General features: G+C 38.3%; 4 protein-coding genes and 1 long non-coding RNA gene across 6 annotated transcripts in view; 1 reads left to right on the top strand and 4 right to left on the bottom strand.

The window, feature by feature from the left end:
- RIGI (RNA sensor RIG-I) overlaps positions 1-11,736 on the bottom strand; it is a 66,541-nt gene extending 54,805 nt beyond the window's left edge. Inside the window, exon 1 of the mRNA XM_037009779.2 lies at positions 11,597-11,736. The gene's annotated coding sequence lies outside the window, so the exon portion shown is untranslated. The remainder of the gene's footprint in view (positions 1-11,596) is intronic.
- Positions 591-13,495, bottom strand: TOPORS (TOP1 binding arginine/serine rich protein, E3 ubiquitin ligase). The gene is made up of 3 exons (XM_017666374.3): positions 13,251-13,495; positions 11,597-11,788; positions 591-4,153 (listed from the first exon to the last, which is right to left on the bottom strand). Exons 1-3 carry the CDS (start codon positions 13,251-13,253, stop codon positions 1,256-1,258), a joined length of 3,093 nt encoding a protein of 1,030 aa, XP_017521863.2. The 5' UTR covers positions 13,254-13,495; the 3' UTR covers positions 591-1,255.
- Positions 13,063-13,835, top strand: SMIM27 (small integral membrane protein 27). The gene is made up of 2 exons (XM_037009784.2): positions 13,063-13,296; positions 13,619-13,835. Exons 1-2 carry the CDS (start codon positions 13,066-13,068, stop codon positions 13,739-13,741), a joined length of 354 nt encoding a protein of 117 aa, XP_036865679.2. The 5' UTR covers positions 13,063-13,065; the 3' UTR covers positions 13,742-13,835.
- A 428-nt stretch (positions 13,836-14,263) lies between these two features.
- Positions 14,264-25,356, bottom strand: NDUFB6 (NADH:ubiquinone oxidoreductase subunit B6). Of its 2 annotated transcripts, XM_017666414.3 has the most exons (4): positions 25,044-25,350; positions 23,277-23,369; positions 17,776-17,820; positions 14,264-14,443 (listed from the first exon to the last, which is right to left on the bottom strand). In XM_017666414.3, the coding sequence occupies exons 1-4, from the start codon at positions 25,221-25,223 to the stop codon at positions 14,375-14,377; spliced, it is 387 nt and encodes a 128-aa protein (XP_017521903.1). In that variant the 5' UTR covers positions 25,224-25,350; the 3' UTR covers positions 14,264-14,374. The 2 variants fall into 2 exon arrangements, with proteins under 2 accessions (XP_017521903.1, XP_017521912.1); XM_017666423.3 differs by lacking the exon at positions 23,277-23,369 and having other exon boundaries at positions 25,044-25,356.
- On the bottom strand, positions 19,549-23,270 carry LOC140847671 (uncharacterized). Its single transcript, XR_012127674.1, has 2 exons — positions 21,924-23,270; positions 19,549-21,550 (listed from the first exon to the last, which is right to left on the bottom strand). It is a non-coding gene; the product is annotated as an uncharacterized lncRNA (long non-coding RNA).
- Positions 25,357-27,643: the final 2,287 nt, after the last annotated feature.

Genomic DNA, 27,643 nt, shown 5'->3' with positions numbered 1-27,643 from the left:
TCTCCAAAGGACTTTTTTCCAAAGACCTATAAACTTTTAGCCTAATAACTATACATATGTGTGTGTCTGTGTCACACACACACACACATACACACACACATGTATATGGCCCATGAGGGCAGAAAGCATATCCACTTTTTCTCACAAAAACCCTAAAAACCTAGAACAGCATCTGCCTCAGAGCAGGCATTCCAATTTCTGTTGAACAATGAATATGGCAGTAAGGCAAACTGAAGGCTAAATTTAGATTTAATCGAAGTTCTGCTCTTCACTGGCAATACCACATCATCAGCCTAGACGCAGAGCAATTTGATCATCTTTAGAACAAGATAAAATATAAACACAGCCATTCTATGTAAAGAAGTTTGGCAAGGATTCTTTTTAGTAAGCTAAAATACTACCTATTTTGTTGAAGATAGAAAGCAAAAGACATTACTCATTATCAAAGTAAAATTATACAAATGGTGAAGTTAAATGCAAATCACCTGAAATTTGGTATCTGTGACACAAGTATATCCCTAACTATTTTCAAGATTTTAGCTCCATTAAAATAATTTGACTTAAACAAAACACAATACTGCACAGGCAAATTTATCGATTCTTATTTTAAAGTGTTCCTGCTTTATTTTTTCTTTTGTTGAATACACATTTGTTTTACTGGCAGTCCAGGTAAACAAGTATATAAGGAAATATTTAAAATTTTCTTTTGGCAGATGTTGAGATAAACTGCGCAGATTAAAATGCCTCAATCTAACCTGAAGAAATGGTTCTGAATCATACAAACTTTTAAGAAGAAAAATAAAGACTGTCCAAAGGGATTCTCCTAGCTTATGACATTTCCAGAGTAACTCTCAAAAAAAGAAAAAAAATTCAAAAATACTCATTAACTACTTTAAAAATATGTCGATACCTTATGGCTTTATGAAGTAACTTCTAAAATTTATATTTTTATATTTAAAAAGGATCCCAAGTTTTAAATAAACTGCTAGCAATATCACTTTCTTCACTTAAAAGTGCGTATCTCTGAGTGTGGGACGTACATACTTTTTGAACAAACAATAATTTTTACAAATTTTTAACACACACAAAAAAATCATTTAAGGTATTTTTAAGGGGGAAAAGAGTTTTCCCCAAAGGTCATTTTCAATAGACTGCAAAAGATGACATGTTCCTTTTTCTATACCATCACAAATTCTCAATGAGATGCTTTGGCAATTTTAAGACATATTATGGTCTCTACCAAGAGACACTGACATTAGTATGTCCGTGGAGATGGCAACTGCCTTGACGGCTCAGTTTGATCACTAACACTACTGAGCTGGTTCTCTAAATCAGAGGCAAAGGTGCTCTCTTCTCTTACATCAAGAGTCTGTTCAATAGAAGCTGCCTGGGGTGGAATATTATCTATAGTTTTATTGGCATTATTCAAGTTATTAAATGTGGTTGTATCACACTCCTTGCCCCGGACACCAAGTTCTTCATCTACTGTCACTACATCTTTCATTTCAAATGGTTCCAAGGAAGGAGCCAAAAATTCATTTTGTAGAGAGTCTTGAGGACGACTATTGTCATATTCCGTGCCCTCCTTTACTTCAGAATCTTTATCACTATCACTGTCAATGGTAATTACAACCGGGGAATGTGAAGGATTATCCCCATGATGTTTCTTATGTTTCTTCTTGTGTTTCTTCTTTTTCTTTTTATGATGTCTACTTGTATCAGTAGCTTTCCCTTCATAAACTATCTCTACACTTAGGCTTCGGGTCGTCCTCCTCTTCTTCCTGTGTTTTGTCTCTCTGTCTGATGACCGGCTGTCTGAAAAGCTGTCACTCTCATTTTTGTACTTTCCATCCAATTTTGATGAAGATTTTTGGTAATGACTTTCCTTTCCTTTGGAAGCAAATTCACGAGATGGCTGAGCCACTTCATTAGTACCCTCCAAATGTCGTGTTTTGTATTTTCGTTTCCCTCCAGGCTTTTCATTTCTCACCCAGTCAGGCCCTGTAGATGCAGTCTTTGATCTATTACTAGATAGACTCCTTGATCTGTGCCTTTCATAGTAGTAGTATTTCCTTTCACTGTGATTATTTTTTTTCCTAGCATTTGTTCTTTCAGAAAAGGACTGAATCCTAAATTCTGGACTTGAAGATTGTCTGGAATAATGAGCTCTGGACAGAGTTCTCCTCCTGTAAGATGATTCATAGCCATCCCTTTCTTTGTTTCTACTATAGTAAGTATACTCCCACTTGTATCTGCTTCCATAATTATTTCTTAAATAATAACGATCTCTATTTCTGCTCTGTGATCTTCTTTTACCAAGATCACTGCTACGAGATCTTGATCTGCTTGTGCTTTCACTACTTAAAGACAGAGTTTGGCTTCTTCTTGACCAACTTCTATCTCTAGTTCTTGACCTCTTTTTCTCTCTCCTACCTCTAGGTCTGCTACTCTCCCTGCTTCTGGATCGTTTGCTTTTCATTCTTTTCTTTCCATGATGTTTTCTCCGATTCTTCTGATCATGCCCACTTCTACTCTGGGAACGTGAATCTGAACTTCTTGATATTCCCCTCCTCCTGTGTCTACGGTTATACGGAGAATATACTTGATCTCCTCTGATGGATGAGCTCAGGTCTCTGGGAGATGACAATGCCAAAGATCGTTTTTCCTCCTTCTTTGACTTGATTCTTGTACTAGAATCGCAATGACCTTTATTTATTTGCTCATCCTTTCCAAGGACAGAGTGTGGATATGAATATCTACTAACATCACTATCACCAGAACTGTAAGACTGCTCTTGTTCTTGGGTCTTCACTGTCTCCATTTTCTCATAGGAGCCTAACTCCTCAGAATCAGAAGACAGTTCAACAAGTTCTGGGGTCCTCTCAGCTAGTGGTTTAACAAACCCAACAATGACACAATTGTCTGAAGAAGAATCACTGTCATTATTTAGGTCCTCATTAGTTTGTATTCCTTGGATCTGAGATGTGGCTCTTCCTGTTACAAGTTCTTCATCTGAACTGTCAGAAGTATTTAAAAGGGAAGACATGGCAGCGTGTACCTGCTCTGAGCTTGAGTAAGATGGCCCTGGAGTTTCATCATCCCACGGTGCCTGACCAACAGTGGCTACATTAATATCCAGCTCTTGGGTTTCAGCCTCATCTGGAGATATTGTTATGACTGAAGAATCAGAATGGCTACCTTCTTCATATGAAGGAGCAGGGCAATCATAATTAGCATGCTGGTCAAAGGCTGCCATGTTAAAAGGAGATCGAGCAAAACTGATAAATTCATGTATAAAATGCTCAGTCCGATTAAGTAAAAATGGTCTTAAATCAGACACAAATGCCTGACTCTCCAAGTCATAGCGAGTAACATTACTCATGATGATGTGCTGGACAATATTCACTAAAGATCCATGAGCTCCAAAAAGAACTGTAAGTTCACGTTTTAACCAGGGGACTAATCTGTGAAGGCAAGCTGGATTTCTACGGAAAAATTCAGCTGAAATATCCCTGTAGCGACCACCATCTTCAATATTTCTAACACGAGCACCAGCACGATAGAGAGTTCGTCTAAAATTAATAATATCCTGTTCTTGAATTTTCCGCAAAGATCTTTCATCTGCAGTAGCTGGCCTCCTTATTGCAATTTGCCTCATAAACTGAGGAATTTCACCATCTCCAGGCCTGGTTGAAATGCTTAACCCTTCAAACAGTACTCCACTATCAGGTGGAGTTGTTGTTCTTCTATTCATGGTACTACTAGGTGAATACACAGCAGCACTTCGGTCCCTTGTCATAGTTGTACGATAGCGAAATCGACGAACATCAGGAGTGGCAAAAGAACCATTATATGAAGGCCTTAATACATATTCCTTGAAGTCATCTTCTGCCCTCACAGAATGGAAAATAGAATCAAAGGGCTGTTTACATAGTGGACATTCAGCTTTGTTTTTTGACCACTCCTGTACACAGCGAAAACAGAACTTATGTAAACAGCGATCTAAGTAAGACACATTATCAAATCTATCCAAGCATATAGGACACTTAGAATCGGGAGATGCATCAGCTGGTACAGTCTGTTGCAATTTGCTAGTGCCAGCTTTAGGTGAAAAGTTGTCCATTTTAAATTCCTTAGCAGCTGATGCCATAATCTGTAAAAAGGGAAAAAAATACATCAATAACCTTATAAAAAAAGGAATGACTAATTCTAAAAAAAAAGAATGCAAATAATGACTTTGAAACACACTTTGGTAAAAGTAGTTGAATAGTTCATTACCTTTGTAATATAAAGGGGCAGTGAAGCATAGTAATACAGTATTTAAAGCACAAGCTCTAAAATCAGATATTTTGTGGGTTTGAATTCTGGTGCCACACTAGCAGTGTGACTATGGATTATTACTATCTCTATGCCTCAACTTCATCTGTTCATCAGTGATAATGGAACCTGCCATACAGGGTTTGTGAAGATGTGAAATGCCATTAAAAAGGAACCTGGTACATAGTAGGCTCTCAAATGTTATATAACATTCTATTACTCCTTTTAGAAATTACTGAAAAATATTTGGTATGTACACAAAAGTACAAAAGAAAATATACCAAGTATCATTTATCTACCACTCAGATTTAACAACATTTTTTCATAGTTATTCTAGATTTTTTTAAATGTTCTTTATGTTCCCCTTCCCTACCTCTCTAGAAAATCAAAAACCAAGACCACCACACTGCTCAACTGTCATTATTTCTACATATGGTTTTATATCTCATACACATGCCCCAAATATAGACTACTGATTTGTTTTATTGGTGGGAAGTATTACATATGCACATTTAAATATAGCTGTAGTACGATAATCTGCATATCAAAAAGTTCACGTTTAAACAGTTATGTAGTTTTTAATGGAAGATTCTTTCACACACAATAAAACTATCTTTTAGTAAAGATTAAATGAAATAATAAATGTAAAAGCCCTCAAGGACAGTGCCTGGGCATGGCTCATAGCAACTGCAGAGTAAATGTTAGTTAATATTATCATTATTACTATACCAGTATTATTATTAACACACAATTACATTCAGTTCTTCACTGATTTTTTTCAACATCCCTAAGAAGCCTTTCTTATCTTTTTAATTTCCCCGTATCAGTGATGAAGTATCTTGAAATCATGCTTTCAGTCCCATTATTAGCTTTTCCCACTAGGATCACTATAATCTTAGAGATTAGTTTTGTTTTCTTTAAATTTATCAGTTTATATTGGCCCATAATTACAAAATGAATTTGCCAAAGCTGAAATTTTGCATGCATTACATTTTGGCCTTGTTATCTTATAAAATTCCTCTGTATAGCTGCACTCCATACTGATTATTTTGTATATAGTAGTTCTTCCTTTATGCTTTCCTGGGCCTATTATTCATTTCTCCACCTTCTCAAACATAGGAAGTTCCATCACTGGTCAATTGCTGTCAAGTTAATTATGTAACATGATTATATTTTTCTTAACAACAGCCTCATTGACCATACCCAACTTTAACAAAATAAAACCTGTAACAAAAATCTATGATTATGAAATATAAGTATTATATCACAGATTTCAAATTAAACTTGCTCATCTGGGCATCTTAACTATCTCAGAGCCATAACTTAATAGGGAATGAATTAATTCCGAACAGGTGATTCTTCAGGGGTCCAAATATTTCTAGATTTTTGTTATCTGGACTGGAAATCAAAAGCCACCTTAAAAAGAATAGGATTATATGGCTGACCAAGGAAGAAACAGAGAATCTGAACAGACCAACTACCAGCAACAAAATTGAACTGGTAATCAAAAACCTACCTAAGAACAAAACTCCTGGACCAGAAGGCTTCACTGCTGAATTTTATCAAACATTTAGTGAAGACCTAATATCCATTCTCCTTAAAGTTTTCCAAAAAATAGAAGAGGAGGGAATACTTCCAAACTCATTCTATGAGGCCAGCATCACTCTAATACCAAAACCAGGCAAAGACACCACAAAAAAGGAAAATTACAGACCAATACCCCTGATGAACATAGATGCAAAAATACTCAACAAAATATTAGCAAACCAAATTCAAAAATACATCAAAAAGATCACCCATCATGATCAAGTTAGATTTATGCCAGGGATGCAAGGATGGTACAACATTCGAAAATCCATCAACATTATCTACCACATCAACAAAAAGGACAAAAACCACATGATCATCTCCATAGATGCTGAAAAAGCATTTGACAAAATTCAACATCCATTCATCATAAAAACTCTCAACAAAATGGGTATAGAGGGCAAGTACCTCAACATAATAAAGGCCATATATGACAAACCCACAGCCAACATTATACTTAACAGCAAGAAGCTGAAAGCTTTTCCTTTAAGATCGGGAACAAGACAAGGATGACCACTCTCCCCACTTCTATTCAACATAGTACTGGAGGTCCTAGCCACAGCAATCAGACAACACAAAGAAATAAAAGGCATCCAGATTGGCAAAGAAGAAGTCAAACTGTCCCTGTTTGCAGATGACATGATATTGTACATTAAAAACCCTAGAGAATCCACTACAAAACTACTAGATCTAATATCTGAATTCATCAAAGTTGCAGGGTACAAAATTAATACATAGAAATCTGTGGCATTCCTATACACTAACAATGAACTAGCAGAAAGAGAAATCAGGAAAACAATTCATTCACAATTGCATCAAAAAGAATAAAATACCTAGGAATAAACCTAACCAAGGAAGTGAAAGACCTATACTCTGAAAACTACAAGATAATCATGAGAGAAATTAAAGAAGATACCAATAAATGGAAACACATCCCATGCTCATAGATAGGAAGAATTAATATTGTCAAAATGGCCATCGTGCCTAAAGCAATCTAAAGATACAATGCAATTCCTATCAAAATACCAATAGCATTCTTCAACGAACCAGAGAAAATCGTCCTAAAATTTATATGGAACCACAAAAGACCTCGAATAGCCAAAGCAATCCTGAGAATGAAGAATAAAGGAGGGAGAATTATGCTCCCCAACTTCAAGCTCTACTACAAAGCCACAGTAATCAAGATAATTTGGTACTGGCACAAGAACAGACTCATAGACCAATGGTACAGACTAGACAGCCCAGATATAAACCCAGTCATAGATGGTCAATTAATATATGATAAAGGAGCCATGGACATACAATGGGGAAATGACAGCCTCTTCAACAACTGGTGTCGGCAAAACTGGACAGGTACATGCAAGAGAATGAAACTGGATTATTGTCTAACCCCATACACAAAAGTAAGCTCAAAATGGATTAAAGACTTGAATTAAGTCATGAAGCCATAAAACTCTTAGAAGACAACATAGGCAAAAATCTCCTGAATATAAGCATGAGCAACTTCTTCCTGAACCCATCTCCTCAAGAAAGGGAAGCAAAAGCAAAAATGTACTCATGGGACTACATTAAACTAAAAAGTTTTTGTACAGCACAGGACATCATCAACAAAACAAAAAGGCATTCTACAGTATGGGAGAATATATTTGTAAATGACATATCCGACAAGGGGTTGACATCCAAAATATATATATAAAGAACTTACACACCCAAAAAGCACCCAAAAAGCAAATAACCCGATTAACAAATGGGCAGAGGATATGAAGAGACAGTTCTCCAAAGGAAATTCGGATGGCCAACAGACACATGAAAAGATGCTCCACATCACTATTCATCAGGGAAATGCAAATTAAAACCACAATGAGATATCACCTCACAACAGTAAGGATGGCCAGCATTAAAAAGACTAAGAACCACAAATGTTGGCGAGGATGTGGAGAAAGGGGAACCCTCCTACACTGCTGGTGGGAACGTAAGCTAGTTCAACCATTGTGGAAAGCAATGTGGAGGTTCCTCAAAATACTAAAAATAGAAATACCACTTGACCTCGGAATCCCACTCCTTGGAATATACCCAAAGAATACAACTTCTCAGATTCAAAAAGACATATGCACCCCTATGTTCTTCGCAGCATTTTTTACAATAGCCAAGATATGGAAGCAACCTAAGTGTCCATCAGTAGATGAATGGATAAAGAAGATGTGGTACATATACACAATGGAAAACTATTCAGCCATAAGAAACAAATCCTACCATTTGCAACAACATGGATGGAGCTGGAGGACATTATGCTCAGTGAAATAAGCAAGGCGGAGAAAGACAAATGCCAAATAATTTCCCTCATTTGTGGAGTATAACAATGAGGAAAAACTGAAGGAACAAAATGGCAGCAGACTCAGAGACTCTAAGAATGAACTAGTGGTTACCAAAGGGGAGGGCTGTGGGAGGGTGGTTGGGGAGGGAGGGAGAAGGGGACTGAGGGGTATTATGTTTAGTACACATGTGTGGGGGTCACGGGGAGAACAGTGTATCACAGAGAAGGGACATAGTGGATCTCTGGCAACTTGCTGCACTGATGGACAGTGACTGCATTGAGGTATGGGTAGGGACTTGATAATATGGGTAAGTGTAGTAACCACATTGTTTTTTCATGTGAAACCTTCATAAAAGTGTATATCAATCACACCTTAATAAAAAATAAAAATAAAAAAAGAATAGGATTATAAACATATAATACTAATTACTTCTGTTAAAATATTTAAGCTCTAAAACCTAATACTGCATAAAGCTTTAGTATATGAGACAGAGTCTATGTGTTAGGGGAAGGAATAAAGAGTGAAGAGGGAACTGGAGAGGTTATCAGACCACCTGGATAGAAGACCAAGTCTCTCCTAAACTAACTCTGTAAACTGAAGAAATCCGTATTAGCTCTGGACTTTAGAATGCCCTGCTATATAATAGATTATCAGACTTTTAAATAGACTGGTGGGTTTCAAGTTAACACACTTCATCTTAATTTGTTTTTTTTTTTTTGACTATAGAATTTTAGTGTTTACTGAACATTTCCCGTTCACATAAAAATAATAATGCAGAATTAATTTTTTAAAGGGAACTGTTATTAAAGGAATTCATTTGAGGAAATTATTTATTTATTAAAGGAAAAATTGTATCTAGAATGAATTTATTAAGGGAAACTTGAATTACAAAAATCCAAAGTCTCAACCAAGTACAATTTTTAAAAACAGCTTTCCCTTTCCTTAGTTCTATAAGCCCATTAACCACTTTCACAGCATAAGGCTAAAGGATGACTAGTAATGTAAACCATAGAACGTAAAAAGAACAAATAATTCATTAGAGTTGTTTTGTATTTTTTTACACAGGGAGTATCTTTAGTTACAAAGAATGGTATTCATCAGAAACATCAAACAATGGCAATGAATGTAAATCATTTTAAAAAGATGAAGACTGATGATTTGAAGACTCCTTCAAAATCATCACTAAATATTGAAGTCAAAAGATCTGCTAAGATACAAGTGAAATAAAAACTACCATTATGATCCAACAATTTCACACCTAAGAGAAATGAAAACAGATGTTCAAACAAAAAATTTGTATGGAAAATTCAGAGCAGCATTTGTAGTAATAGGATGAAAGTATATAAATAATCCAAATGTGCAGTAACTGATGAGTGGATAAATAAAAAGTGGTATATTCATAAAATGGAATATTATTTGGTACTAAAAAGGAATGAGGTACTGAATTCTGTAAGATGGATGAACCATTCAATATGCTCAATGAAAAAAAAGTCACAAAGGACCACATGTTGTATGATGCCATTTTATATGAAATGTCCAGATTAGACAAATCTACAGATGGAAATAGATTAGGTGTTTGCTGGGGTGGTGGTGGGAGGGAAATGGATTACAAAGTTTCTTAGAGGATGAAACGCTAATTTTAGTTGCACAATTATAAGTGTATAAAAACCATTGGATTATATACTTTAAAACAGTTGAACTTTATAGATGTAATGTGCATTGTATCTCAAGAAGGCTATAAAAATTACAAATTAAAGCGTAACACAGGATGGTTAAGAGTCAGGTTAAGATTTATAGGTTCTGGGTTTAGGAAGCAAAGGTGGACCTGAGACTAGATTTAGGGCTTCAAGTTCTAGAAGAAGCCAAGTAATAAAGGTTTCTCTACCACAGCCTTCTGGGAATTGGGACTTCAAATTAATTTCCTTGTAGGTCAGAAGATGAATCAGTTCTTCTAATCCCATTTCCTTAACTGCCTCCCAAAACTCTAAACAAAGTTTACCACCTATAGGATAAATTTACTAAGCCAAACCCTCTACCCTCAAATCTTCTAATCTGTTGTATTTAACAAAGTTAAGAACCCTTTGTGTCACATTATGGGGGAATTTCAGATAATCCAACAAGCATACATATCTAGGGAAAATGGATGGGGGTGGAGGAATACACAATCAGAAGACTAAAATCTAAATTAGATCACAGGTTGGACATTTGATGTGCAGTAAGAACTTAATACTATTTCCCCATGTATGTGAAAATAACGTTAATTTTAGTCATTTCCATCACCCATAATTGATTTAAAGGCTCAGAAAGATGACAATCTGTAACAACTAATAGTACTTAATTTAATGCTTGTACTTAATAGCTAGGAAAAGTGGCAAAATACACCCCCAAGTATTAAAAATAACCTGGGCCTAGCTTACCTGACTTTAAAGAAATCCCTGTACTTCTCTCAACTGCAATTTAATCACCAAATCCAAAAGACTGTAGGGAAGTTGTAGGATTTTTTTTGACAAGACCCTACATAATCCCAATTACAGCAATAAAAACAATTGTTTGGGAACTATTCCCCTCTAAGTCCACTCATCCCAGATAAGCGGGATTCTTTTGGCTAGGTAGCTTTGCATTTAATTGACTAAAAACAAACCAAAAAACCTGAACCCTGACCACTTTTAACTTAAGTCTTGGGTAGCTCTTTGTTAACTTACCTTTAAAATCACCTACCAAAAATTCTATTCACTTTTCCCCTTAAATCTATTTGCTGCATCTCAGTACTGCCCCCTTCCAGTGTTCTCAACAGTAGCCCGTGAAGAGAGCTGCAATGACTCGATGGATAAAGAAGTCACAGGCGAGCCCAGCCCAGGCCACAATGTGTAACACTGCACAGACCAACTCCAATAGTCACAGTGATAGTCGTGTCCTCTGAGACCTGCCACCGGCCAGGATCTAAGATAAACAGCCCGTGCATTACATAATCACAACAAACTAAGATATTATTGTTCTGTTCTTACAGACCGGCTCAGAAAGATTAGGGCACCTAACCTAAGCTCCGCCACACATCGACACGGCGAGACCTCGATTCACACTCCAACGGTTTGTTTTGTGTTGCGTTCCCTCCCGCTCCCCGCCCCCCTCCCCGAGACCAAACTCCAGTACACCGCTAAGCTCGCGCCCCTCGGGGGCGCTTCTCAGAAACGCGAGCCTCCCCCGTCCCCCGGCCCAAATCCACAGGTGCGCCGCAGGAGCCGCCCGCCCACCCCTGAGGTACGGACGGCCCCTCAGGCCCAGACGGGGCTCGCTCCCTGAGCCTCGCTCCAGGCCGGGAGCTCCGGCTCGCCCAGCCCTTCCGACCCCTGCGCCCCATTGTTCCCGATCTCACTCACCTCAGAGGATGCCGGCGCAGGCCCGGCTGGGGCGCTCGTCGCAAGCTCCCGGCGGCCCAGAAAGCTAGGTCGGTGACGGCAGGACCCACGAAGGCGAACCCGGCGACTTCTCCGCCGGCCCTCAGGAGCGGGAGTAGGCGGGGGCGCTTCACCCTCGCGAGACAGCGGGGACCCCGGCGGCTGCTGCGACCCCTATGACATAAAGCGCTCATCACCAATGGCAGCTTGGGGGCGGCAGCAGAAAGTAAAACCCACTCCGCAACTCCAGGCGCGTCAAAACACAACGCCCACCTGCGCAACGCATGCGCAGTAGAATAGCGACGACCCTGAGGGCGGGTCTTAGGGACTCGCTCGCCCGCCCTCTAGCCGCACCACCCTGCCTACATTGAGAGCGACGTAACCCTCCGAAACTGGAGTCACTACTACCATCATTCTTGTTACTACTACTCTCTGGGGGCAACAGGGCACTTCTTAATGTTCGCTTCTATCTTAATCGGAAAACACGATACCCAAAATCGGTCTTAATTTAAACATCACCAACTGCGGGAAGTTACAAATTACCTCATGTATACGATAAAGGAGCTGAGTTTACACGGAGGTGAAGTGACTTTACCTCTGGTTGCAAAGCTAAGGAATGATCTCCAAAGCCAGAGTCCAACCAGTATCCCACACAGTCTTGCGAGAGAGATCTACTCCAGTATGGAATTACCTCAGAGAACAGGGCCCTGGATTCTCCCCAAAACAGATAACGTTTTTCTCTCAAAGAAATGCTTCCCCACTCTACAAAATCTGGATTAAAATCCTGTTTAGCTGGTACCTGAGGTGTACAGAGACGGAACGTCTGAGCCTAAAGCGGCCCATTGCTCCATACTAGCCTGAGGTCTCAGCTGTGAGCGTCCCACACATTCTAGAGCTGAACTCGGTACAGCTGCTCGCGAGCCAAACCGCCGCCCTTTGGCTTAATGTTTGATACGTGCTACAGTTCTAATAAACACGTAATAAACGCTCAAGACACACTTCTCGATTGGCAGGTACATTATGCCAGGCCATGCGCGACACCCTCTTCTTGTGTCACTTACATGAACAGGCCACTGTTCTCCAAGACTTGTTTCTTCAAAACGGGTTCAATTAACAAGGATTCCCGCACGATTTGTTATATGAAAGTAAATGGTATTCTTCTCAAAGATAAATATACGAACGTCTATTTACATTATGTGGGAACAGATGCGGGAGTAAATGTTAATTCTTCCAGCGTTAGACGCCGGCCTAATATTTAAAACGTGGGGTATTTTTTAAATCAAACTTTTAAATTCACAAGACAGCACATTATCCTGTATGAATATTACTTTGCGATTAAAATAACACCAGCTAACGAGGCATGCCCATCTAAGCGGCAAAATAGCCATTTTAAACATATTTTCTCATTTATCTCGTCCCCTCCCTGTAAAGCGAGGAAGGCCCCCAAACACATGAACCCGCCTCCGACTCCGGGCGGAAGAAGCCGGCCAACCGACGGGAAACGCTTCTGGAGGCCGGTGGGCGGGCGTCCGTGCCCGGCTGAAAGATGGCCACCGCACCTCGGTAGCCGCCGCCCGGAGGTTACTCTAAGGCCTGCAGTGTCCACCCGTTCTGCGGACCGCCGCCGTCTCCTTACCATGGAGCCAGTGAATCGCCGTACCCTAGACTGGATTTATTCGCTGGTAAGTCTCGGGTCTGGAGGGGTTTCACGGTGACCACAACCCAGGCCCGGAGGCGAAGGCCCCCGATTTCCTGAGCGCCCACAGACTCCAAAACCCATTCCTTGAGTTAAGGATTTCTCACCTCGACTCCGCCTCTTCCTGGGGACACGCTCTTCCGCTACTTACGTAAGGGCTGCTGGGTGTGCTCGCCACCGGGACCCCATTGTTTCGTTTATCAATGTAATTCTCACCTTAGCAACGCACACGCACCGGATGGGGGCGGGGCAAAAGTACCACTCACGTTACAATTTTTTGCTTTTACTTCCCCTCTTTCACTTTTTAGTTGCTCCTTGCGATCGTATTACTCTCCTGGGGATATGTCATCTATGCATCAACAGTAGCCGCCCGACGACAGCTAAGAAAGGAATACCCAGACAAAATCTTTGGGATGAATGAAAATTTGTAATGCTTTGATTTAATTATACTCAAATAGTTCTTTACCTCATGCTTATATGACTCTTGTCCAGATTTAAATCCATAATACAAAGTTTCCAAATTTATTTTTGCATACAGTCCTTTATAACCACTAGTATACAAATTTTTCAGATACTTGGAGGTTTGTCTTTTACGCTCTCAGTTAACAAAAACCAGGCAAACTCGATCTGACAGCCTGTATTAGATCATAGATGGAATAACATGTTTTCCAATGTAGTTTCTAAAGTACAATTTTTAAAATATCTCAGAAAGCCTTCTTTAAAACATTTGTTCTTGTATTTATGTGCATACCTTCACATAGGATTAAGTACTGTGTAAGAAAAAAATCTATCAAAGTGACTACTTTTCTACATCTTGTTTTCCAAGTCAAGAAAGTCCAGAAAAAGTAGATGATCCCTCATGCCATTTTTTAGCACGTGCAGTTTTTAGTTATTATTAAGTAATTTTAAAGAGTCTCAAATCAGACAGTGTTTGGGAAGAACTAGACAACATATATCTGAGAGTAAACTTTATTGAAGTTATCTTTCCAGAAAATATATTCAGTAAATATGGAAATGCAGCAACAAACTTGGGTCCATACCCCTTTGAAATTTGGAAGTAGTCTTCAATGATGTTGATCAGGAGATTCTTTCATTGGTGGAATTACTTCTCCAGTTTCCAGAATTGTATCACCCTAGGAAAACAAAGATGCATTAAGAGAAAAATCCTGTCTGTGAAGTGGTAGTTCCACTTGGTCAGACCTCACATAGAAGTTTAGCTCTGGCATTCACACTTTAAAAGGGACTTGGACAAATTAGAAGCTGTCTAAAGATGACTAACCAGTATTCAATATCTTATGGTATAAGTGAGCAAATAGGGAACATTTCACTCAAACATAACAGCCAGAAGGGACATGAAAGTGGTCTTCACAAAGTGATAAAGTGGTAACGTTTGTTTGCATGGCCCCAAGATATAGGAGAAACCCTAGGAAGAAGTTAACAGGGAAACATTTTCAGTTCAATATAAGGAGGTAATGTACTCCCAGCAATGTGTTAGTTAACTACCAGTTTACTGCTTGGTTCACATGTAAGAGACAGAGTGCAAACTGGCTGGGCGGCTGGTTCAGGTCTTTTCAAACCCAGATACATAATATTAGGCAAATTACTTAACTTTAGTTTCAGCTTTCAGACTCTGTCAGCCTGACAATCTGTGAATGAAAGGATAGAGTAGAATTATCCCCATCCCCACCCCTGCCACTCTGTGACCGGGTACTACTCAGAACTATCATCTGATAAAGAAATACTTTTATTATGTTTAAGCCATTATAGATTTTGAGGAGAATCTGTTACCACAGTTAGCATTACTCTGACACACAAATCAGTACCATGAAGTAGTATAAATGCTTCTGTAGTAAAAAACTGAACAACATGGCACTGGCTTAGAAATGTGGAGCTAAGGACACCGGCACTGGAGGACAAAAAATGGAAACAAAAGGCAGCAATAACTTGTTAACAGACTGTCTAATGTACTTGAGGTTCTAAAAGAAATAACTGAAAAAAAGTTACCATATGTGTTTGACTACCTGCCTTAGGATGTACTTTAAGAAATATGAGCTCAGGAAAGAAGTGGCTGATTGAAAAGAAGAAATAAAAATGGAGATAATGAAAAAATTCAAAACTGCAGTATCAGAAAATCAGGTTGCTTCTAAAATCTCTAAACAGTGAAAGTTAACATTAATGAGATTCTGAGAAACAGAAGCCCAATAAAACTTAGTAAACAGAGGTTCTCATCCCTATGGAAAGATCACACTGAAGTGAAAGTAGCCTTTTAACCAATCTGTTCCAGATTCCTCTACATAGGTGCCACCAAGCTGAGAGGCAGCTGCATGAGGACAAAGAAGTGGGAGCACTTGGTAACTATGCAGAGACAGCACAGATGCATGTGGGACTGACTAGAAGCAGAATCCTACCAAGTAGGATTCTTTCCATACCTGCCAAATGTTGTGGGAATAGGTGCTCAAAGAAACCAAACATAAAGACAATGAGAGCCTGTGAATGGCTGAGCGTAAAACAACATCTGGCATGCAACCTTCTGTGCAGGAGGCAGATTTTAAGAGCTGTACAACCCTAAGAAGGCTATGCTCCCCAGAACCCATTTTGGATATGGCCTCGGTCGATAATGGAAAAGAACCCCCAGGACAGCTGGGGGCCGGGAAGGACAATGAACAAAGGTGTTTCTTCCAGAAAAAAAAATCAGTGCTCATTCAAGTAACTTCATGCACATAGGGATTAGAAGTCTGTATAATGTTTGACCACTGGGATTTCAGAATTGCCAAGAACCAATGACTGCTGTGCTGTCGGAATTTCACCACTGAAAATGGGTGATTCTGAGTCAGGATTGGGGTAGACAGAGATACAGTTAATTTGTCTTAATTCACTGATCCTCAGGTATCCAAGCAAAGTCATATCTAAAACTGACAGGTACTAGTGTGCCCTGTCTGAGATTCTGGATTTGGGGCTGGTTGTCCTGATAGAATGGGACTTTGGGATTTCTCCCTAGGGAAGGTATGATGTTATATGTGCGGGGAGAAGAAAGCAGCCATTTGGTGACTAGAAGGATGGATTCTAGCAGAGACTCCAGGCATGGGAAATACAAAAAAGCATACAGATATTTCCGACAATGAGAATGAGTTCTGGACAACAGTATTTGAACAGAAGTGATGTAAACTACTTCCAAGCTTAGACCTTGAAATCATCCTGAGATGTCCAGTCCTCTCTTCCCCTAACATGACCTTGGAAGCCTCATATTCCAGATGGTGTAACTACAAGACTGAGAAGGACCACCTGATACTCACTAGTGTGTAATGTCAATAAGAAATAGATTCTTGTTATTTCTGGTGTTTTGTTACACCACCAAAATTGGGGGGTTTGCTATTGCCTACCCAATTCTAACATTTATACAGATGTGCATTCTTCAGGTCCTCAAAGGGGTCAATGGCACAGAAAAAGAAAGAAACATGGTGACAAAAACACAGAAGTAGGAGAAGCACTGGAATCATTACATAGTCTTCTAAAGACAGCCCTCATTTTCCTTTGAACAGTAATAGCAAAATAAAAATGAGTGATAAATATATATATATATGGGAGAATAAATTACCCAACTGTTTATACCAGCCTATTTTGAGACTAGCTAGGTCCTGACACAACCCATTATACAAAATGAAATACAAAAGAAATTCTCTACTATTTCCTAAAGCAGGGGAGTTCCAACAAGAAGGGTTAGTCAATTTTGGTTCTCCCTAAAATTACCTTCTGTTGTGGTAGATAATGTATTATTGTGACTGTGTCATTTGATTGAAGCAAGAATCAACACTGAGTTTAATTTTTTTTAGTTATAGAACTTAGAGACTGATGATAGTTCATTATCTGTGATTAAATAGGTCTAAGAACATGAAGTATTTTACTATGCTGATAACTTCAAAACCAATCAGTAAATATTTCAACTGACTACTCAGTAATCTTTTAATGATGAAAAGACTCATTTTAAATTAGGATATTAGCTTATAAATTTGTTTCTAAAGCTTAAAGCACATATTAGCAGATTTTAAATGAACAGATGGAGGAGGTTAAGATCAAATTGCCTTGAGAAATGATAGCTTGAAAATAGTAACAGAGGAATTCAGTGCTGAAATGAAGTATCTGGTCAGGCTGGTGCCCTAAATCCTTAGCCCTACACGAAATGAAATGGCACCAGTGAAAAACTGTTGACATCTTTAATTCACTGGAGGACTACAAAGGTCATACAATATGTTTTACAGCCTTCCTGAAAAGAAATGGGCCTACTTCCCATTTTTAACTAACTGCTATCTTACACTATTTTCAATTTTTTTTTTACAAGAATATATGAAACAGGCACTTAAACTGAGAGCGAAGAAGAAAGGAACATTTAGTCTAATGATCACCTGGATCAGGGAAAGGAGAGAGAAAAGTAGTGAACAAAAGAAAAATCAGAATTTTTAAGACTTACTGGGAATATTCTGGGCTTCTTTCCAACAATGGCATATGGTTTTGTCTGCAATAAAAGTAATGCTCTGTTAATAATGGTTTTAGAAAAAAAATGGTTTTAGAGGTTCTTCTGAAATAAAATTAATTATACCCCTATTTTTAACTTAAGCCCAAAACTTTCACCAAACTCCATACTCATATCCAACTGTTTACTCAAGATCTCTACTTGGCTATCAAATAAGAATCTCAAATTTAACCAGCTCCAACACTTAACTCCCCTCAACCCCAAACTGTTCCCTATCACAGTCAATGGCACTTTCATCCTCTAAATTATGAAAGCCAAAAAGCTTGACTCCTCAACAGATCCATTTGATTCTACCTCCAGATTATATCCTGAAACTAACTGCTTCTCACCACCTCTAGTACTACTACCCTTGCCCAAACCTTTATCATTTTTTTACCTACCAGTCTCCTGGCTTCTGCTCATGCCCTCCTACAGTCTGTTCTCCACACTACAGGCAGCGTTCAGTGATTACGACGCAGGACTCCTCAGTCTCATCATTCTTAGAAAGCAAACATCTTCACTGTGATCTCTAAGCTCTTACATAATCTGGCTCTTGGCTACCTTTCTAATTACTACTACCCTTTCTCTCTCATTGTACTGTAGCCACATTGGCTCTCAGGCCTAATTAAATTAGCAGCCCATGCCATTCTCTTTTACCCTGCGCCTGCTTAGTTTTTCTTCTATAATTTATCACTTCCTTATAACATTATATACTTCTTTGTCCATTTATTTCCAATCTCCAAGACTAAACATTTCATGAAGGCAGGGACTCAATCTGCTTTGTTCACTGTTGTCTCTCTGTGTTTAGATCAGTTCCTTGCACACAGGAGATGCTAAATAAATATGTTAAATAAATGTACTTATTAAGCATAGACATCTGCACAATATACCACACCAAAAAAACTCTTCTTGAAAGATTATTTGCATGATGGAGGGAAATTGGATCCAAAAGCAGGAGAGAATTTCAGAATACAATGTGAGAACATTTAAGTATATTTTAAGTACTATGGCCAGAGGAAGAAACACTTAAGTGTCTTCAGAGAGAATGTAAAATTCAATTAGGCAGTAAGGTGTTAGCAGAAGCCAGCTGGCTGCAATGTTCTTGAGGACGCAGGCTACCCAAATCAGAAGAAAGCATAAGGCAAAGGAGAGGCCTTGGGACATCTACTGACACAAAACGTTCAATTATATCCATCTGTGGCTCAGGAAAAATCACCTGAAAGTATGAATCCCTTGGATAAGCATGATTAATGTCTTGAATCGTGGACCCAGTAACTGCAGCTTGTTAAATTTGCTTCTTTTAGTAGATAAATGTCTTTTCAACCCTAAAAAATACTAGTTGACTATGGACATGACAAAGTAAATTAAACCCAGGGTATAAAGAGGTGAATATCAAATTTAAAAAGTTCTGAAAACACAGGGATAATCATATATTGTTACTTAGAGTGCTTGTTATCATTAAGGTAATCTGGCTACTAGAAGTTCTAAAAGATTAGTTTTAGGATTCTAGTTAAAATGCATTATTGACACAAACTTGTGATTGTTAAAAACATTTTGCTTCTTACTGTCATTAATTTGTCCTACAAATACTTAAAAATAAAATTCAATATGTAAGGTTTATAAATTGCAGTTTAAAACATTTAAGAGAATATGATTATTTTGTAAGTGGAATTCTTTTAGGAGAGTTCAACTTGAATTAACCCAACAAAAATAAAAGCAAAGAAAATAATAAACTGTTCATATTTTATTAGATGTGTAAGTAGTTTAACAGAATTTTAAAATCCAATTTAAAGAATTAGGAAAAAGAAAGTTTTAACATTTGAAAGTAACAAATTGAATATTAATTTATATTCCAGATAACTGTGAACAACAGTTCTTTCTGCACTTAAAAACCCACTCTTGGATGTTAAAAAAAAAACTGTAAATGATAGAAAGTAACATTTTTTTCTTCTCTAGGGTCTTGCATGTTAAGACAGTGAAAAAATAACAAACATGTAATGGTATAGAGTGGCCTGTCGATTTACAGATAAACATGAATATAAAACTTTGTTCATTTAAGCCCATCAACAAAAGAAATATGAACTATACTCTGACCCATGGACGTATAAATCATTAGCCACCTTTAATGGTTACAGAAAGATTTTCTGTTGGTTTTTAAAGTGAAAACACTAAACCCCAACTCTAATTTCTACGAGCTTCCACTAATCTCATGTTTTTAACAGAAGACAGGCCACATCCACTGGCCATCCTCAGAAACTGAGGTGGCAGCACAAGCTCCTAAACTAATTTACTTCTCAATTATCAGAAAGTCCTCTTTTCCAAACCCTATTTATAACCCCAAGGCTAGAAATTTTAGTCATAGATGACTCAGACCTTGGTTTCATTCCCAGCTTACTAGGGCTATTTCTTCCCGAATAAGTATCTTCTGGCTTCACTTTTCTTTTTCATTCTTAACTTTGCCCTAACCAGATTCTTAGCTAACATCTACTAAACTGCAACAGGCTCACGCTGATTTGTCTGACATCAGTACTTTTCTCCTTCCAATTCACTCCACATATCAATGTTTTGTTTTCCTAAATATATATTTTTTTAACAAGTCACTCTCCTGTTTAAAAATGGACAGCTTCCCACGGCCCACAATATAAAGTTCAATCTCCTCTGCCTACCTTTCAAAATCTCCCATTAATTGGTCCCAACCTACTGAGCCAAGAGACCTGCTATTCTGGTCCTCTTCTCAGTCTTGGGTAGGTATGACCACGCTTATTACTGATCCCTTATCTTTCCTTCTAACTGGCATAACTTTTCTCTTCCATACTCTTAACCAAATCGTAACTATCTTCCAACTTTAATATAAACACCTTGAAGTCAGGAATTTTGTCTCATATATTCTTTTCATAGCAATTAAAGAAGAAGAGATACTAGCCACCCCATACTTGCTGTTCAACAGGCATAATCTGCTTAGTGAGAAGAATGATGTCAGCAATCAGAATTGTAAAGAGACTACACAATCAACAGGGAAAAAGTCATGTTAGAAGGAAATTTCTGAGAACCCGTTTTTTGTTTCATTTTCCTTTCAACAAGCTAACAGAAAGCAAACCTCAACTGCATTATCTACAATTTCATAGGCAGTCCCTAACTCTTGTTTTATCTTGAAACAATTTTAAACTTACAAAAAGTTGCAAGAATTATAAAAAAAAATTTTTTTATTGAATCACTGCATAGTAAATTGCTGACTGGCTTATTTAGTGTTTCCTACAGATAAAGACAATATCATTCCTAAAATAATCATAACACAGCCATCAAGATCAGAGATCAAGATATTAATGTGGCTATGTTACTACCTTCTACCTAGTCTAAAGAACCCATTCACATCTTACCAAATGTCTCAATAATTGTTTGGAATTCTCAGAAAATCCCCTTAAATGACTTACTCTCCATTGCATAGGCTCTGATATTCTGACTACCAGTGCTGAGTTTGTTCTTTTGGCAATGCAGATTATGCCCATTAATCAAGAATTGCATTTAGTGGACATTCCTCTTCAGTCTTTTTCAATCTGGAGCAAATCTTCAGTACTTTAACTTTGATGATCTTGACACTTTTGAAGGTAATAAGCCAATTATTATGCAGGAAAGTCTCTCAATTTGAGTTGTCTTATGTTTCCTCATGATTAGACTCAGGTTGTGCATTTTTGGTAGGAATACCACAAAACTGATGGTGTTTTCTTCTTGCATCCTATTAAGTAATATACAATTTCAGTTTATATCGTTATTGGTAATGTTAATTTAGATTTCTTGAGTAACGTGTATCTGCCAGGTTTCTCCACTACAAAGTTACTTTTTTCCCCCTCAGTAACAAATATGTTGAAGATAGATATTTTGAGATTAAACTTGGCATCTTTTGATGCCCCTTGGCTGAACAAAATGTTGCTATGATTCTCAAATGGTGACTTTTCTATCATTCCTTATCCACTTATTATTTAGTAATTATTGCACCTAAAAACACTTTCTCTTCTACCTATTTATTCATTTATTTGAATATGGACTCATGATTTGCATTTTATTTATTCAGCTGGCTATCATCTATTATTATTTATTTTGATGCTCACATTGTCCCAGTGGGAATCCATTCAAGTTGACTCCGTGTCCTTTAGATATGCCTCCATCATTCTTTGAACACATCTTGACTCTCTGGCACTGCAAGCTCATCTTGTCCTTTCCCTGCACCAGTCCTAGAATCAGCCATTTCTCCAAAGAACTCTGGATCTTTTCAGTGGACAACAGCATTCAAAAAATGCTAATTACCATGTAGTAGCACTGCTCCCAGGTGCCATCAGTGGACAAAGCCAGAGAATAGCCATATTTACACCTATATTTGTTCGTGTGTCTATCAATACATACTAAAAACCATGAGTTCACACTGATACTTCCAATTCCATTCCAGTACCACAGGGTTTCTCCCTTTCTGCATGTATAACTAACTCCCTTTGCTAAAAATGAGAATCTGGGGTCTCCTTATCATCAATAGACATACTTATTCGGTCAGTCTGCCTGCATATAACCAGTCTCCTGTCACCACCACCATATGCCAGTCTAAACAGCTTCCTCGCCTCACTCAGGCTCTGACCTGTTACTCTGAGGGGCCACGTGCTCCAGACCACCCTTCCTCCCCATGTCCTCTTCCCCTGGGCCAGGTTCCAACAGCCTAAACCAAGTTGCTGCTAGTGCTGCTCTCCAAAAAGGTGTACTCGCCATGCCTCCCAGCCAGCAACCCACTCAGAACTAACATTCCTCACTGGATACAAGAATGGCCTCCTCACTCTAGGGGACAACACTCCACGCTGGGCAGCCATCACTACTCTCCCTTCCCTGCCACTCCCTGAAATGCACTCCTTCTTCACCCTGCCTTGGAGCCAACACCCTGTACCAGCCTTTAAAATATGGTAACTGGCTTAGTTCAATCACCACAGTCAACATCTTACAGTGAAAAAGTTCAAGCTTTTGGACATTTCTGGATTCTAAACAAAGGTTAAGCTGTGAAAAATCAGAATGCAGGAAAGAGAAGAAATGGGATGATGACAAAGATAACCTTTGTCTAATTAGAATTTTATCTAATACCAGATGTATGATAAAAAAAAAGGAGTAGAAATTCTCTTCTCCCTTCCTAAGCAGGGCTCCAATTCACATGCATTATTAGGTCAACTACATTTTGATCTTTTAAACATTGGTTTTACAAGAAAATTCATTTAAGTTGTAAGCAACTAATACAAAGATTAACTTTTTGAAAAACCATATGCTACTTAAATTTCATTAAATGTTTTACCTAAAAGGATTCAAAGTATTTCAAAATCAGTTGTAAGTGGTGGTCTACTCAGTAGAACAGGATAAGTGTACCCACATAGGAAAATTTTGTACAATATAAAAAATAAATTCCAGAAAACACATTCTGAAAACATACTTACATTCACATGATATTTGAGATAATAATGAATAATCCAGGCAGGTATAACTACACAAGTAAAAGCAAATATACTGTGTCGGTATACCTTATAAATCTGGGGAGTAAAAAAAAAAACAAAAAAACACAAAGTAAATAGATATCCCATTTTTCACATTTATGGCAAAAAAAAGCATCAATGATGAAACATTGCCATGATTATTTTTAAATGTCTAGTGCTGCATATTTCCTTATATTCTATATCTAACCTCACCCATTCAAATAACTTTATTAAACACAGGGCCTGGAGTTCAGAGCAAATGAGGCTTACGACAAGCAGCATTTTGCAAAACTATAGTAAGGTATTTACAGATACATGTTTTTTAAAAGAGACACCCAAAAACATCCTCACTGTAAGTCTGTTAAAGATAAACAGCATAAATAATGAAAAAGTAACTTTAATTGACATAACCAGAGTAATCAAGCCTACAGAATTTTTCAGGAAAGTCATGTCCCTAAAGTATCAATTTCAGATACAATCAACACATTTGCATCACTCCAGGTGTAAGGCAGACAACTTTGAGCACACCAGTGCCAGAAAAAAGAACATTTTACATATTGGGATAGGGGTGTTCCAAGTTCACAATGAAATGTCTTTAAACACACTATTTTAAAAAAGAAAGGCAATAGAGAACTAAAAATAGAACTTTTCTGTGGCAGCCAATTTTACTGAAACACAACTCTCCTTTCAGGGAAAGGTCAATCTAGATTCTTTGAAGTGTTTTTTTTTTTTTATAGAAGAAAAAAATTATCTCAGAGTAAAATAAGACATTGCAACAAATGAAATTTTGTAGGCCTTGGGTTCCACACATTTTAAATGAGGATTAGTAGTCGTTTCTACCATATAGGATTAAAGAACTAAATAAAGTAACATGTAAAACCCTGAACAAAGTGCTACTTTTTCTTCCATAAAAAAAAAAAAAAACACTAGGCACAAAGCAAGGTCCCAAGTGTCACTTATTTGTATTACAATTATTAACCAAAGTCATAGTTAACTGAAAGCAATTCTAAGATAATGGTGCTCATCACCCATGACTGATATGACTTAACGACCTCAAGAAAATGTCCAGAGACCCTGGAAATAAAGCTCTTTAAACGAGTGATTTCCTGCAGAATAAAGTCCAAGAATGACATTTTAAAAGTGTATTAAAAGCACATTGTGGTAGTTTAAAAAGGTAGGTGTTGAATATTATTCATTAAATATTTCAATAGGACGCTGTCTTTTATGGTGCTCACATGGGGCTGTACTGCCGGTTAGAGGCTCCCTGTGCCTTCTAGCAGTTGAGTGGTGTTAGTTGGTCTCAACCTTAACAATCAGACAGGGGTCCCCGAATAATAAAATCATATAATTTTTAACTCTAGTAAACCCTTGGCCATCATTCTGAGAGAAGATTGCTACAGTCAAGAGAGACTAATGTGCAGCGTCTTGAAAAACCTGGAGATTCGCCTCTTTCTCATCACACTTGACAGCAAAAAGGCATGACTCTCCCAAAGCCATATATGTTCCTGAACTCCTGGACCCGATTCCCAAACCAGGAGTCTTGGGGGCAAGGCAGCGTCCCCGCTAAACCTAAGTCTAGGATGAACCTGATTTCTCCCTCTGGAAACTACCGGGACTTGGCGGGCGCAGAGCAGTGTCAGGCCTCGGTGTAGCTACAGTGAGCGGCGTCCAGCAGCCAGGCTGGCTGTCGCGGTGGGGCGTGTACGGGGGCGGGGGAGGCCCGTCACTCACCACATTCCTCCAGGGGGCCTGGCCCCTCAAAAACTTATTCCAGAATTTCTCCATTGGCCACAACCTCTGCGGGGGCAGCAACGGCTCCCGGGGGCTCAGCTCCTGGTCCTTTAGCCATTGCCTTCTCAGCTCTCGCAGCTGCTGCAGCCGCAGTTTCTCGTCTGGCGTGTACCCGGACATTTAGCCGCTGGTTCCCAGGTAGAAGGACTCAGCGCGTCCCCGGAACCAGAATCTTGTCACCTACGCGCGCTCCTCTGCAAAGCGACCTTGCGAGGACGCCTGGGAGCTGCGCGCCGCTATGGCGTCACTCGGGTGCAGCCGCAGCGGCTCCAATGTCCGCCTCGTGGCTGGGCATGCGCAAAGCCCTGCGCTCCCGCATTCCCCGCTCGATCCGCCCCAGATAAGCAGTGAGAGGGTGGGGAGCGCTTTTGTTACAGGATACGGGGGATGTGGCGGGTAAAAGGAAGTATGAGAGATAACAGGACTAGACCCGTGTGTTGGGACCTGAAAGGATGAGAGTATGTGCTTCAGTGAATCTGATCTCCAAAAGCAAAATTCTTCACTCGCCACTCCCACCTTAATTCCCCTACCCTTGACCAAGGCAGCCTATGGAGACCGCTACATCCAAGTTTAATCACAGCCATGTCAGTGACTCGTACAATGAGCTTGAGCAGCGGTCTCAGTCTGTTCCATCCTCTGTATTGCGGAAGCAAAAAGAGTAGATTAGTATCTAGCAGAATTAGATGCATTCATATTTTGACCCAGCAATCCCACTGCTAGGACTCTATGCAAAAGATAGAATGATAAAAATATGAAAGGAATGTGCGAGACTATTCACTGTAGCCCTATAATAAAACACTGGAAATTACCCCAAAATTCCTCAATAGAGGACTGGTTGAATAAATGTTACAATAACTCAATAAGTGCTCTATATACAACTGTGGAGTGATCTCCATAATATATTGTTAAACGAAAAAAGCTAAGTGGAGAGAAGTGTATACAGTATGGTAACTTTTATCCAAAAAGTGGAGTGTCATAATGCTAAATGTAACACGTTTGCTTAACTTTTTAAAGTAATGGAAAACGATTGTGATTTTTGCAATGTTACCTATAGGGGGAGAAAGGAACAGAGGAGACGGGAATAGAAGCTAAACTTCCCTGAAGATATTACACTTAAGACATTTGAGTCCAGAACCATGTAAACATTTCATATTATTATAAATTAAATGTGTTTTTAAATAGCCTTTAAAAATCAAAACTAAAAACACATGGATCTAACTGATCTGCTAGGTAGCATAATCTTGAAAACACACACTATTTCAAGTAAGTTTAAACCATCAAATAACTACGTCTATAGAGAGATGTACCTCAGAGACAAAAGATACACCTCAAAGACAAAAAGAACTGCAAAAAGAAAAATCTTAAACTGTTTTAAGTAATCATATTGTCAATAGTGACAGTAGTGGTGGTATTGGTAATCTGATGCTGAAATAAGCATTTATGCTGGGATTTTTATAATAGGAGAAAGTAGATACAAATGCAAGTTGTATGAGTTTAAGTAAAAACTCTGTAGCCCTGAATTTGAATGGAAAGAATCAGTATCAACTCTATATATATCTATATATTTGTCTTTAAATAAATAAACATATATATATACACGTAAATTTTATCTTAGCTCTGTCCATTGAAATGGCCTAAAAACAATGACCAACCCAGTAACCAGAAACATCTCTAGGTCCTAGATTGTGATTTCTAAATTCCATTCTCCATTAAAAGGAACCAGGATTCCTAAAAGCAGCAGTTTACAAACATTTCACTCCCAAAACTTTTTAAACTCTTAAAAATTGTTGAAGGCCCCAAAGAGCTTTCATTTATGTGGGTTATATCTATTGATGTTTACTGAATTAGAAATTAAAACAGATTTTAAAATAACAAAATACGCATTAACAAAAATTATTTAGTGCAATGACTGCCATTGTTTTACATTTTTGTAAATCTCTTTAATGTCTGGCTTAATAAATGACAGCAGAATTCTTATGACCATTTCTGCATTTAATCATAATAACACACACCATGTAGCCCTTGGGAAATTTTGTACACGTTTGTGGCAGAACGAGAGTTAAAAAGGGCAAATCTCATCTTATTATTATTATGAAAAGAATTTTGACCTCACAGACCCCATCAAAGAAGCACAGGGACACACACTTTGAGAACCATTGCCTTAGAGAAATAGTAATTCCAGGTCTGAGGAAATGTGAAAGAAGTTTAGAATATATTATCTTAACAGAAGGCAGGGAAGTTTTTAAAGACTAGCTGGGTCATATCAAAAGGATTCAGGAACCAATTTGGATAGACTTTCACTACAAACATGGAACAATTTGAGCATCAATAAATATAATGACTCCAGTGAAATGAAAAATATCAAATATGTTCCCATACATGAGTTCATAGTGACTTAAAAAAGAAAAAACCTCACTGTTCGCTTTTGAATGGTGTCAGGGAACCAACTCCTTACTTTGAAAACTGGTAAAAATAGAGGGAAAAAAAGCATTCTTTCTGGCCTCTCCATAATTGGCATTTCAGAGTAACAAAATAGTTGA

The sequence above is a fragment of the Manis javanica genome, chromosome 2 (assembly GCF_040802235.1).
Source record: "Manis javanica isolate MJ-LG chromosome 2, MJ_LKY, whole genome shotgun sequence".
In the NCBI taxonomy this organism is placed as follows: Eukaryota; Metazoa; Chordata; class Mammalia; order Pholidota; family Manidae; genus Manis; species Manis javanica.
The sequence above is the reverse complement of the archived record's forward strand: the minus strand, read 5'-3'. Positions and strand labels throughout refer to the sequence as shown.

Coding starts and splice junctions, on each gene's coding strand:
- SMIM27 (XM_037009784.2), top strand. CDS start 13,066: ATGAACCCGCCTCCGACTCCGGGCGGAAGAAGCCGGCCAACCGACGGG. Junction 13,297..13,618: donor TAGACTGGATTTATTCGCTG/GTAAGTCTCGGG, acceptor TTCACTTTTTAG/TTGCTCCTTGCGATCGTATT.
- TOPORS (XM_017666374.3), bottom strand. Junction 4,154..11,596: donor CTGCGCCGGCATCCTCTGAG/GTGAGTGAGATC, acceptor CCCTTTTTACAG/ATTATGGCATCAGCTGCTAA.
- NDUFB6 (XM_017666414.3), bottom strand. CDS start 25,223: ATGTCCGGGTACACGCCAGACGAGAAACTGCGGCTGCAGCAGCTGCGA. Junction 17,821..23,276: donor ATCTCAAATATCATGTGAAT/GTAAGTATGTTT, acceptor CTTTTATTGCAG/ACAAAACCATATGCCATTGT. Junction 14,444..17,775: donor AGAAGCCCAGAATATTCCCA/GTAAGTCTTAAA, acceptor TTGTTTTCCTAG/GGTGATACAATTCTGGAAAC.